Raw genomic sequence first — 12,264 nt, forward strand, 5'->3', positions numbered from 1 at the left:
ATGTTTCATTTGGAAATCAATACAATTTTAAGAACTCAAAATGCGGTTTTTCATCTTATAATGAAGAGAAGCTGTGCATAAAGTCATTTCAACAGGACATAAAACATCCCCTTAAACAGTGTGAAGGAAATATAGTCTGTAATATATTCTGTGGGAATGTTGCAAATACCCAAAGTACCAGAGGTAGAGGCATACAAACTCCTATGACTTACAGCTGCCTGTAGATAGACGTATCAGCATACCAGACCTGTCTGAAGCATTGGTGGCTATTCGGCTTTCTGTCTTTTGCTTCTTCACAGGTTTTGGAGCTATGTGTCAAATATTTTAAAAAGAGAAAACTGTGCAATCACAAGATAGTATCAGGTATCCTCTACAACAGGGTTCAAATATGGTGGACTCTTGAATCATGCAAACACTTAAGGAATCAATGGCAGTTCGACTGCAGTGGAGCAAAGCTGATTTGATTGCTAGCAGGCAAACTGACACCTCCTGTCGCTGGTTTAGTCAGAGACACTTTAATAAACTGTTAGAATTGGCAAATAAGGTTCTTCCCTTTACAGAAAGAGTAATCGTGAGTCACGCTGTGGGAGCTGCTGTTTATATCTAAATATGATTGGATGTTTCTACTCAGATGGTACAAGCAGCTCTGACTGTGAAGCATGACTTTGCCTTTAAGAAGGGACACTTAAATGAAATAATGTCTTAAATGTAAAGTGTGCAGAACAATTCAATTCAATTCAATTTTATTTATATAGCGCCAAATCACAACACAGGTTATTTCATGGCACTTAACATATTTAAAGTCCTTACAGCAGAACTGTACAATATTATACAGAGAAACCCAACAATTCAACAATTCCCACATAAGCTAGGGGGGAAAAACTCCTCTTAACAATGGCTAGCACAGGCTTGTGGCATGTTATACTTTACATCCTGCACTGCATCATTTGTGTTTGCAGGAAACTGTACTTTCATATCTACTGACTATCATTCATAAATCTACCAAACTGTCCAAGGACATTTTTGCATTGCACAGGGTTGTCTGTTCTTTCAGGACAGAAATCCAATGATCATATGTGTCTGTTTGTAAATAAAAAATAAATAAAAAGAGCCTTTTGGTGCTTGCAATTTGAGAGTTATTATTTTGTTTCCACAGTTTTTCATACTCCCCTTCCACCCAGAGGAAATGCATGATCATAAAATTACCAAAAAAAAAACATCAGTTAGGAAAGCGTTTCTTCAAAAGAAGCTCCTATTTTAAACAACACACCTCCAAGATGTTCCCAAGCAGAATCCCAGCTGGTGCAAACAGCTCTGGCTGACTGCGGTCTCTGATCATTTTAGGCCATCGCTTCCTTTTTGAATTAAGATGTGCCAACATCTGGTCAGAAGAATGTAATATTAATCTTGACAGTTTATATTTGCCTGCTAAAACCTGCCCCCTAAATTCCTTCAAAGCTGCAATTAAAAACATGATGTTACTAATTGATGAACAGCCTCTTAGTGAACAGCCTGCATTGAATTAAACATGTGGGGTTTATTTTTCATTCCAGGAGTGCTGTGAATGATGTTTGTTAGACGTAGCAGAAGATGTGAAGCAATTTGCATCAGAAATGTAAATTTCCCTGTTAAGTAGGTTAGGCAGCGTCAACACAGGAGTAGGAAGGAAGCAAGAGTGATCTTCAGGGGTGTGAGGAGGAAAGAGAAAGTGAAAGAGGCAGAGGGCAGACAGAGCAGAGAGAGAGAGAGGCAGCTGTAGTCCCGTATATCAATTGGTTGCCAGTTACATCATTATTGCAGATGGGGTCTTGGCACCGCTGTCCCTTTGCCCCGATACCCCGTGATTGCAGCCTCTATAGGCGGCCTCTCAGGGCTGCTGATGCCAGTTTGTGTGCCAGAGGCACCGAGGTGCCTGTTTGCAGCTAGCAGAAGGTGTTCTGACAGATAGGTAAGATATCAATCTGAATGTCACACATGAAATTTTATACTCTAAGAATAATCACATAAAATGCATTTTAGCATCAATAAAGTCGCTTAATGTAGTTCAACTAGTTAGACTGACAGCACATGACTCAAATGTGATCTGATGGGGTGCTTTATGCTTGACTGCAGGGTATTGACAGGCAACTGCCAATTTAATGAGAGGAAAAATAGCCTGGTGTATGTGAAAGGGGTCACGCTGACTCTGCAGTTCCCCTCAGCATGCATTGTCTTAGCATCTTTGAGCTTATTGTTTTGGTTTTCCTTCATCCACAGCTACCCTGCTTCTTTTTTTTTTTTACTCTTACTGCCCTGTACTTTTTTGTTACTGTTTCATTTTTGACCACAGCATTTGTAGAGAAGAAGTACTAAAAACACAGAGTAAATGTCCAGCAAAAGGGAAACCAAGTTAGCAGCTATCCAGCAAACAACGTGGAGTATAAAGCTGCTTAAGTGCCACATATTTCCCTCGGGAGTTGGCAGACACCAAAATGCTAAAAGGAGATTAAATATTGGATTTATCATCCATCAGGGATCCAGAAACGTTTCTTCAAATTACCTTTAATGTTGCTTTATCTGCTTGGATGTGTAATTAGGGAGCTGTTTGCTAACAAGTTAGTCAATGTAATGTTCACAGCAGGTTTCTGCCCCTCAGTTAGTGAAGGTTAACAGGAAAAGTCAGTAAAGCAGGTTTTTAGCCATTGTTTTCATTCAGCCTAATGGAGCAAGAAACATGAACAAGAAGCATTCAGTGATTAGAAAATGTTAAACAAAACAAGCAAGTATTGATGTGGAGGTGATCTGGAGGTTAACTGCCCATACAATGGTATTTGGGGGGAAACTGATGCGTATGTACAAAGCTGATTAATACAAATTAGTAAAGGGGTCAATAAGCAGTTTGGAAGAAAATATTACGTAATTATATGATTTTCTGACCCTTTTTGGCACTTTTTTTTTTTTTTTTTTAGCAATGTTAACAATGAACTAGTACATTAAGACTCAAGTTATCATCAGCCAGAAGTTAAAGAGAAGCTTCTGGCCAACATATTGATATATATTTGGAATTCCAAAGCCATAATTTCCACGAGTATGTTAAAAAAAAAAATCAATCACCTTTGTTTTGCATTTTCCTGATATACATTTATCAGTGGATTTGAACAAAGTTTTATAACACATATTTTAGAATCAGTCTGTACTTAAAGATATATAAATATACCCGTATGTGTGTAAATAATTCATAAGTTTTGTTGCATGACATCACAGTAAACCTTATGTTTAAGGGCCACATACCCACATACGAGGTAAAGTGAAGTCCATAAGTCTCATGGTGTTTTCTTTTGTCACCGATGATTTGTGATGTGCCGTGGGTCAGATATGTCCACAAGGGACTCGTATGGATTCTCTCTTTACCTTGATTCACTTCTCACACACAGTGTCACCTGTTAGAAACAAATACCCAGGCCCCGGTGGTGCACACTGTACATACAATCCTCAGATTCACAAACATATCGTATTTAGAGACTCCCACCCACACACTCGCAGACTGGTACACACATAGACACTTGCATACCCGCACTAGTAATGGCCTTTCCTGTAATTACAGTCATTTGTCAAAAGCGCACCTTGATTTATGGTCAAATTAAAAATACACCGGAAACGAAGCTGCAGGTCCCGGTAACCGCGGCTACGGAGGGTGATTAATGCTGCGCCATTACAGGCGTGAGAGTGGCATGATCCGGATATGCACTCTGCCATGCAGAGCGAAGTGAGTACGAACATCAATCCATGCATCCACAGTCTCGGGGTGACAGAGTAGGTGGACGGTGGGTGGGTGCTCGGGGAGGCATTGGTGGTGTGGGGCAGGTTACATTGCCAAAATTAGTAAGTAGAGCAACAATGTGTGTGACACAGCTCTTTTAAATCACGGTGGAGGTAGATTGCTCATAGCCTTACTTCATCCCCTTGAATCTCCTTTATCATTTGTTTTTGTTTTGCTTTACTTGTGCACAAACCAAAAGATAAAAACATCTGGCGAAGGGCCATGAAACACAGCCCCATTAGGAATTATAATAAATGCATATTTGAAATATGATTTTTTTTTTTTTTTTACTGGAAAATATTTCATGGTTGTTTGTCTAAAGCAGAGGTGCCAAAATTCTTGCCATTGAAGGGCCACAAATATATCTGGATGGAGCTTCATGGGCCAAATATAAATGTTTATGTTATGTGAAAATACATTTCATTAAAGTTGAATATATTTGAAAGAACATTGACATTCTAAACCTGAAATAGAATTTCAGTATAATGCAAACACTATTGTTTATTCTGCATTTTAGCACATTTCTTGTTTTGCAGACATTAAAACAGTCATCTTGTTCATTTGGACTAAATGTTCTCTTGTCAGTGTGTCACTGTCTCGATCTTTCATCTTGACTGGCGGCTCTAAGTCAGTGATGTAGGACACTAACAGCACATGAGAATTAGCAGCAGGGAGAGAATATTGGAGTGTTTTGTAGATAAGACTTAGACTAATGAGATTTAATAGGGAAGCTTAACAACACAATGCTCTTCACTCACATAATGTACTTTTTAGCTCCACAAATTTGACAGTTCCTAGTCAGTGCAGTTAGGATTTCAGCATTTAAGAACAAGGAGAAAAAGCATGAGATTGCCAAACGCCGTGGTGGGCCAAAAAAAAGAAGAAGGTGAGGGCCAAACTAGGCCTGTGGCCCCCCCCAAAAAACAGTAGTCAGATAATTAGGCACACAGTTACTTTGCAAAAGTTTCAAAAAATGTGCTGCTTTGTATGACATTAGGCAGTGAGCAATGTACTGAATAGAAAAGGGAATAGATGACAGCCCTGTCCTGATTGAACAGATGCAATGAATGAACAGTCGCTGAGAAAGTAAGCAACCTTTAAAGCAGAAATAAATCACAAAAGTCATCCTTCATATACAGTATGATGGACTATTTGATGAAAGATGAATATGTCTTTGTGTGTGTGTGTGTGTGTGTGTGTGTGTGTGTGTGTGTGTGTGTGTGTGTGTGTGTGTGTGTGTGTGTGTGTGTGTGTGTGTGTGTGTGTGTGTGTGTGTGTGTGTGTGTGTGTGTGTGTGTGTGTGTGTGTGTGTGTGTGTGTGTTTGCAGCTCAACAAATCCCTTATTGTGGGCTCTAAGGAGGAAGGACAGAAAACTTTGTCATCTAAACTTAGAAAGTGGAGCCGAGCAGCAGAGAAGCAAAAATAAAACAGATGCGAGAGCTGTTCCATTTGTTCAATTTATCTAAAACCACTAGGCTGTATCAGAATTCAAGTACTTTTAAATTGCTTCAGTGATAAAGTTGGAGGGAATACAGGGAAGAGACAAGAATCGTGCCAGCAAAAAGATCTTTAGAGCTCAATGCAGTTAATATGCCTCGGGCCCTATGCCAGCCAGGAGAGCGCCATGTCCACAGATTGCTGCTGAACATGAAGTGGAAGGTTTACTGTAAGCAATGCCAAGTCTGGAGAAGACCATCTCCTTAAGGTAATCTTTTAAGTCAAGTCTTAAGCAATGCTTAATTAAGGAGGGTGAGGGATGGTATAGAGAATGCTGAAGGCTGCCATGTTTTTAGGTGTAATCATGTTTGGGGGTGGGACTGTAGAAAGGCTTTGCAGAGCCATAGTCTGGCTGTGTAGGGAACAGATAAGGTGGCTCCCCTCATTTCTTTTTCACATTTTATCAGCTGTCAATGTGGTATGCCGGATAGCTTCCCAAACTATTTCCCCCGAGGTTTACATAAATTAACAGAATGCAATGTCTTTTTTTATGATGGTCTCTTGTAAAAAAAACAACCTTGGCTATAAATGTTCAAGAAGAAGTCCAGTATTTGATGAGTAACATCCCTGATTCTATGAAGTGCCATTATTACCGACAGCCTGCCAAGTTGGTGACGGCAAACTGCACCAACTTTTACTGCCATCTCTGAGAGGGCGGCGACGAGGCGGGAAACAAAACAAGCTTGCAAAACTAAGGTGAGCTACAACACAATCAAAAAATCAATATGTCTCATTGCTGTATTTCTCTGCATCGTGGCAGAACCCGCTGAGAGAAAGAACTATCAAAGTTCAGAACTGAGAACCTAATTTATGCTTCAGTAAATGTCATTCACCTAATGAGTCTCAACCCCGTGGAGACATTGTTTGGTATTTGAAACAGCGAAAGAAATATGGCTTTTTTGTTGTTGTTGTTGTTAAAATGAATGAAGGTGGCATCCACATTCAAATTTAGAAAACAGTTTGGTGGTTTGTGTTTGTCTACAGAATGTTTCCTCTTTAATCATGGAGGTGGTTGCTGTTGCAGTGAAACAGAAAAAGCCTTGTATTATCATATTATGTATTATAGTATTTAGAACGGATAAAGGAACAACTCCATTGAGAATAGCAACTCCATATGTATTAGTACAATAATTAATTTTATTAGTTATTCAGCAAAGATGGTATCCCTCGCCCTCGAGTCAAACTTCTCTCACATCTGAATAAATTCAACTCTTAGCTAAAAACGCAGGTTCCAGGCTCAAATTAATTTCTTCTTTTCAGAATGGTTTTTAAATTGAGCTGTGGGCTGTAAAGCAGCATGAGGTTAATTCAGTCTAGCAAAGCAGATGTGCAGATTTTTGCTTTGAATCATAGTTTGTGCTTTTAAATATTTAGATGAAATTGATTTTGACAAAAAACTTTATCTGTTTAGGAATAAAAAAACAGAAGCAGAAAATGGTTTCCCTCTGGTTTCACTGAATGATGACAACATTGACACGACACATAATTTAGAGAGGTTGGAGGAGAACACAGTATTCATCCTGAAGGCTGTGCACTTTATGTCATATATCTAAAAATCTAAATATATCTAAAGAATTGGTCTTTACATTTAGAGCGTTTGAAATTATGAGTATTCAGAAGTTACGAGGCAAGAAAGAGAGAGACGTGTTCTCTTCTGCCAGGCATGATCTTTGCATTTCCATTTGCTTATATATTTAAACCTCCACGTGCATTTATTTTAATGATCCGCTGAGTAAGAGGAAAGGTGGACTCAATGGAGACTGGCAAAACAGCCAAGAGCTAGAGAGAGGAATTGATAAACTAGTAGTGATGGAGTGACAGAAAAAACAAACCCAGCACGGCCACCATGACTGGGAAAGACGGAGAAAGAGTGACTCTTAGCACACTGTATGTGTCTGCATTTGTTTCACAGATACGGCCATTTGCTGAAATGGATGTCCTTGAACCTGGATCTGCACCAACAGGTATCTCTCACCAATAGACCACCCCTCCACTGGTAATTACATAGGGAGGTCTACAGCAGGTGGCACAGGGCTGAGCAGAATTTAAATAAATCTGCATGTGTCACCGGGCCTGGCCGCAGCCTCTGGCATTCTGTGTGAACACCACTCACACTCAGCAGACAGTTTGTTCAGATTGAACAGAAATAGATAGTGAGGAGGTGCGAACAGCATCAACGCTCTCTCGAAGACTAAAACACATTTTGGTGAGCCCATTCATGTGCAAACAAATGGCTTTGCATTTAACGTAGAAATCAAACACACAAAAGCGCACAAACATTGCACAGAATAGACACATGCTCAGCACACTGTTAATTTGCTTTGACTACTGTTATAAAGCTAACATTGGTCCATCTAATGATTAAAGAGCAGTCACTACCATGAGCATAGAGTAGAAAGCAATTACTCATCTTTTTTGGACAGCTGAATGCTAAGATCAAGCCCCTTATTTGTTTCCTTTGTAGTTTTTTATGTTTCACATATTTTCATTAAGGGCCTATTTTTCACTGCAAGCTGTTCAGCTTTAGTATCTGCCGAAGCACTGTGTTGTTTGTGCAACTGCTTTCAATCTTTTAAAATGGTCAAAACAACACAGACTAGAACAATTTTGTTTTGCAGTTACGTGCAAAGTTGATAATAAAACAGTCTGCAGCAGTGGTTTTAATCTGCGGGTCGTGAGATCGACCAAATGCCATATGATTTTGGAAAAAATACGTGAATATCTAGTTTAAGCCAGGACAGTGTATGGCTTTTAACTTGAAACAGTCAGCATGCGTGCATTAGTTTGTACCACAGTGTCGTCCTTAACTGTAGCCAGTTTTGCTATCTACAAAACACGGAATGACCATGGAGAAAGGCTTCCCATAATAATTATTCTAATTCAGGACTGTCCAACAAGAGGTGACAAAAGGTGGGTCTCCTGAAAGTCTGACAGCATTATTAATTCCAATTGTACTTTGAGCTCCCAACAAGCATTGGAAATATCACTTCTTTCTGCAAGCCCAGCCAAAAACAATGTGGAATATCTATTGTTATTTGTGCAGAAGTGTTTGCACATGTAAGCTCAAAACCAGTTAAACCCGAGAGACATTTGGAAATAAAACACACCTGTCACATCAACAAACCCTTCGAGTTGTTCAGCGTAAAGAGAGGGAAAACTGTGCAGCCAAAAGATAGTTGGTAGTGATACCGATACAGTCCCAGCTGTATTTATAGCTACAGTATTATTATACCTTTACGCCTAAAGCAGAAATGCTGACTGTGATAGCGCCCTTATTAAATACATGTTTTGTTGTTGTTCTCTCTGTGGGCAAAGCAATGGTCTTCCAACGAGGCTGCTGGTGTTGCGAGGGTTATTCTTTGGGGTCACGACTTAAAAAGGTTGAAAATCACTTGTGTACAGAACACATACAAGCATCCATAGTTTATGTCTCAGGTTTTTCTTTTTAAAAGTCCACAATAAGGATGCACTTACATTTTTACTGAATGTTTGTATGTGTGTGGTCATTGCCATGCCTTTACTTCTGTCCATAAGCAGCAGTGATCTATGGGACCCCCCTCCCCCTCTTCCCCCTTTACCCCCTTACGGCGAGAGGTGTTTCTGCTGACAGGAGCATATTCAAGGTAATGGAACCACTCTGTTGTCCCAGAGAAGAGCACTAAAGCAGAACTGAGTTCTGTCTCCTACTACACGCACCACTGAGCCTCCAGATGACAAAATGCCTCGCTGGCTGACCGAATCAAATACAATAAAGCTGAAAAAGAAGAAAGAAGATTGAAGGAGAAATTCTCAGATTTGTCATATTTTGCTGTCTAGGCAGGAAAGTATGTATTTTCAATTGGAAAAGCTGTCTGTCAGGTGATGCACCACACAAAAAAAAGTTTGTTCTGTATGAGAACACCTCTACAAGCACCGCATGGCACTCCAACCATAAAGGAAGTGAATGTGTGTAGATACACGGCACATGATGTGCATGTCAGTGAAGCAGGTAATCATATTCTAACAGTGGAGCCTCGTAATGTGGAGAACAGTGGGATGATGAAATAAATAAAGAAGAGGCTGAATAATGAGAGGGGAATGAAAACAAGTTCCACCATAAATGACAGACTGCGTTAACAACCTATAAATTATTTTCATTTGGATTTACATATTTCCGTTGTATTTCATCATATTGTACAAAAGAACAACAACAACTGAATGGAAAAAGAGATTGAATTATTAAGCAAATAAAAGAGTACAAACTTCCCAGGCGCCATAGTAAAACTCCTGGTAGCTGCCTGCACTTTGTCGATTTGTGTGGAGAGATGTGCCAGCAGCTATAACTCACAACCCCAGAGGAGCGCACTGCTCGCCAGCAGACATTATCGCTGATCTCTGTGGAGACGAAGTGGAGCTACATAGATACGCATAGCTTGGAGAGCCCCAGAGGAGCAGACTGGCCCAATAAGTTGTGGCAGCAATATGGAGTTATAAGATTGGACTTGTGGCCCAAGTTTCGCAGTGCAGGGGGCTTTGAGGACCCTGACTGGTCGGTACAGCAACGAGGCTGAGTTACAGCTGCTTCAGAGATGGAACTGAGACAATAACAACTCAGCCGTGAACTCTGAGACCTCCCCATTACCTCCCTCCGATATCTTAAAGGTTTTGAAGATAAACCCACTGGGATCAAACACAGTTTGTACATACAGAGGAAAATATGACTCAGAGTACTGGCTGCTGAGGCTACCAGGGACTAAGTTCCCTCGGAGGCTAATTCGACTTCAGCATGGTAACTGGTGCACTGGGACTGAAAAGCTCGAGCAAAATAGTTCCAAGGCAAACACACATGCATATGTGCACACAACACACACACACACACACACACACACACACACACACACACACACACACACACACACACACACACAATAAACTGAGCAGCACAGCACTGTCTTCAAGGGAAGAACAAAAAAGAAAAAAACAGACTTTTGTAAATATCATCCAATCAAGGAGAATAATTCATTTGCAGACACAAATTATGTTGTTGTTATTGTTGTTGTTGCTGTCATAGTGGTGCGAAGGAGCAACCAGTTCTATTCTGTGTTATTAACCAGGAATTACATGAATTCTAATGAATAGGAAAACAAAACAGCCCAGACACACACACACACACACACACACACACACACACACACACACACACACACACACACACACACACACACACACACACACACACACACACACCTTCAGACGCTTGTGTGGCCCCTGAGAACTGTAAAGAGCAGCCCATAAAGGCGAGCAGAGCAAAGTCACTCTCCACGCCAAGGTGATGGTGTGTGTGTGTGTGTGTGTGTGTGTGTGTGTGTGTGTGTGTGTGTGTGTGTGTGTGTGTGTGTGTGTGTGTGTGTGTGTGTGTGTGTGTGTGTGTGTGTGTGTGTGTGTGTGTGTCTCTGTACAACCACAATGCAAATTTGTGCTGTGAAATTACATAAAGAGAGGGAGCAGAAGAGACAAACTTAGAAGCAAAGAACAGAAGGATTTAATCGCATATGTTTTTGCTGTCCATTTTCACTGACCTTGCATAAGCGGCTGGCCTTTCTGGAAAGGTCCGCTGTACGCCACCTGGTAGTTTTTGACCTGGAAGCCAGGCACACAGCCCTCACGGCCTCCATCCTCTTGGCCACCCACATGGGCAACCTGCAACACAGAAAACAAACAGAATAGACACACATTAACACATGGTTCCTGTGCAGATAAACTTGACAGGGAAAGGATAGAATATCAAGACAAGATGTTTACATTTTAATGAACTAATCTTCATTAACCCATTAACAGCAGAAACATGGGTCAATAACTACTAGCAAAGGTTTCATAACTATCAGATTTTGCATTGCAGTTTTATGACATTTTTAGGTTGGAAATTGACCGTTCTTTTTAGACGAGTCAAATTCAAAACAATAAAACCCGAGTTATCACTTCTTTTTTTTTCAGACATTCTTCCGTATTAAAACCTGACTCCTGCATCCAAAGAACTCTAGGCCACAGTACAACTGGAGTTTGCTCTGCTGGTAGCTAATGTGGCCTTAAACCATTAACCAGAAATATAAATAATGTTCAGACTTGTAGTCTTCAGCCCCAACCAACACTGACTTAAGTGACTCCCACTGGAGCTACAAAAATATTTAAACAACTTTTCAGTGTGCAGTTGTAGAGCTAAGCGATATACTGATATTGCTTCAATATTGTGATGTGAGATGAGACATTGTCTTAGATTTGTGATATGGCATAAGTATTGTCTTTTCCTGCATTGAAGTAAAGTGATGTAATTTTCTGAACTTATTTCTCAAACATCTCATTGTGGAAATATTTATTTAATAGTTATCCTCCCAATATTGTCACAATATCTATATCGAGTCATGTGGGATTGTGTCCAAATCACCCAGCTGTATTCATTAGTATCCTCTAGTCCTGTAAACATTATTATTATTATTATGAAAAAAACCAGTGCAGTTCTGCTTTAAGTAAAGTCACAGGTCCAATAACTATTACTGCTTTTTGTCTTATTGTGGTGATAGTGTAGCTACCAGATTGACCTGTTTTTATATCTTTGATAAGTAGCAACAAAGTCACAGTACAGCAGTTATGCAGTTTGCTTAATTAACTCATTGGGCATCCAATGATGGATTGGCTGTGCTTAAATTTAAAAGTAAAAACCAGTATGGTAATTCCAAATTTAATCACTGTACCCTCATTTAACATTTAAGTAAGGTTTCCTGTGTCCCTTTACACTTTACTTTGAAATAATTACACACATACATAACTGGTATTCCAAGGAGATAATTTCAGAGTCAATAGTAAGACACTTTGGTAATTAATCCCAATTAGTCCTCATAATTGTTGGCTGTTATGTGGGGTTCATTAGAGTGACAAGACAAGTATAAATTAATTTAAGGTTTGATTTAAAACAGAATGTGTTCACCAGCTT

The 12,264-nt window shown here is 39.9% G+C and overlaps 1 protein-coding gene across 1 annotated transcript in view; it reads right to left on the minus strand.

The window, feature by feature from the left end:
• The window catches only part of cdh13 (cadherin 13, H-cadherin (heart)), a 315,876-nt gene that overhangs the window by 214,522 nt on the left and 89,090 nt on the right, over positions 1-12,264 (minus strand). Inside the window, exon 2 of the mRNA XM_069705349.1 lies at positions 10,856-10,976. Within this exon, the coding sequence (XP_069561450.1) occupies positions 10,856-10,976 (121 nt within the window). The remainder of the gene's footprint in view (positions 1-10,855; positions 10,977-12,264) is intronic.

Source organism: Brachyistius frenatus, unplaced genomic scaffold, assembly GCF_029030835.1.
Source record: "Brachyistius frenatus isolate BFR_SWC_R1_liver_20210118 unplaced genomic scaffold, ASM2903083v1 Contig_55, whole genome shotgun sequence".
NCBI lineage: Eukaryota > Metazoa > Chordata > Actinopteri > Embiotocidae > Brachyistius > Brachyistius frenatus.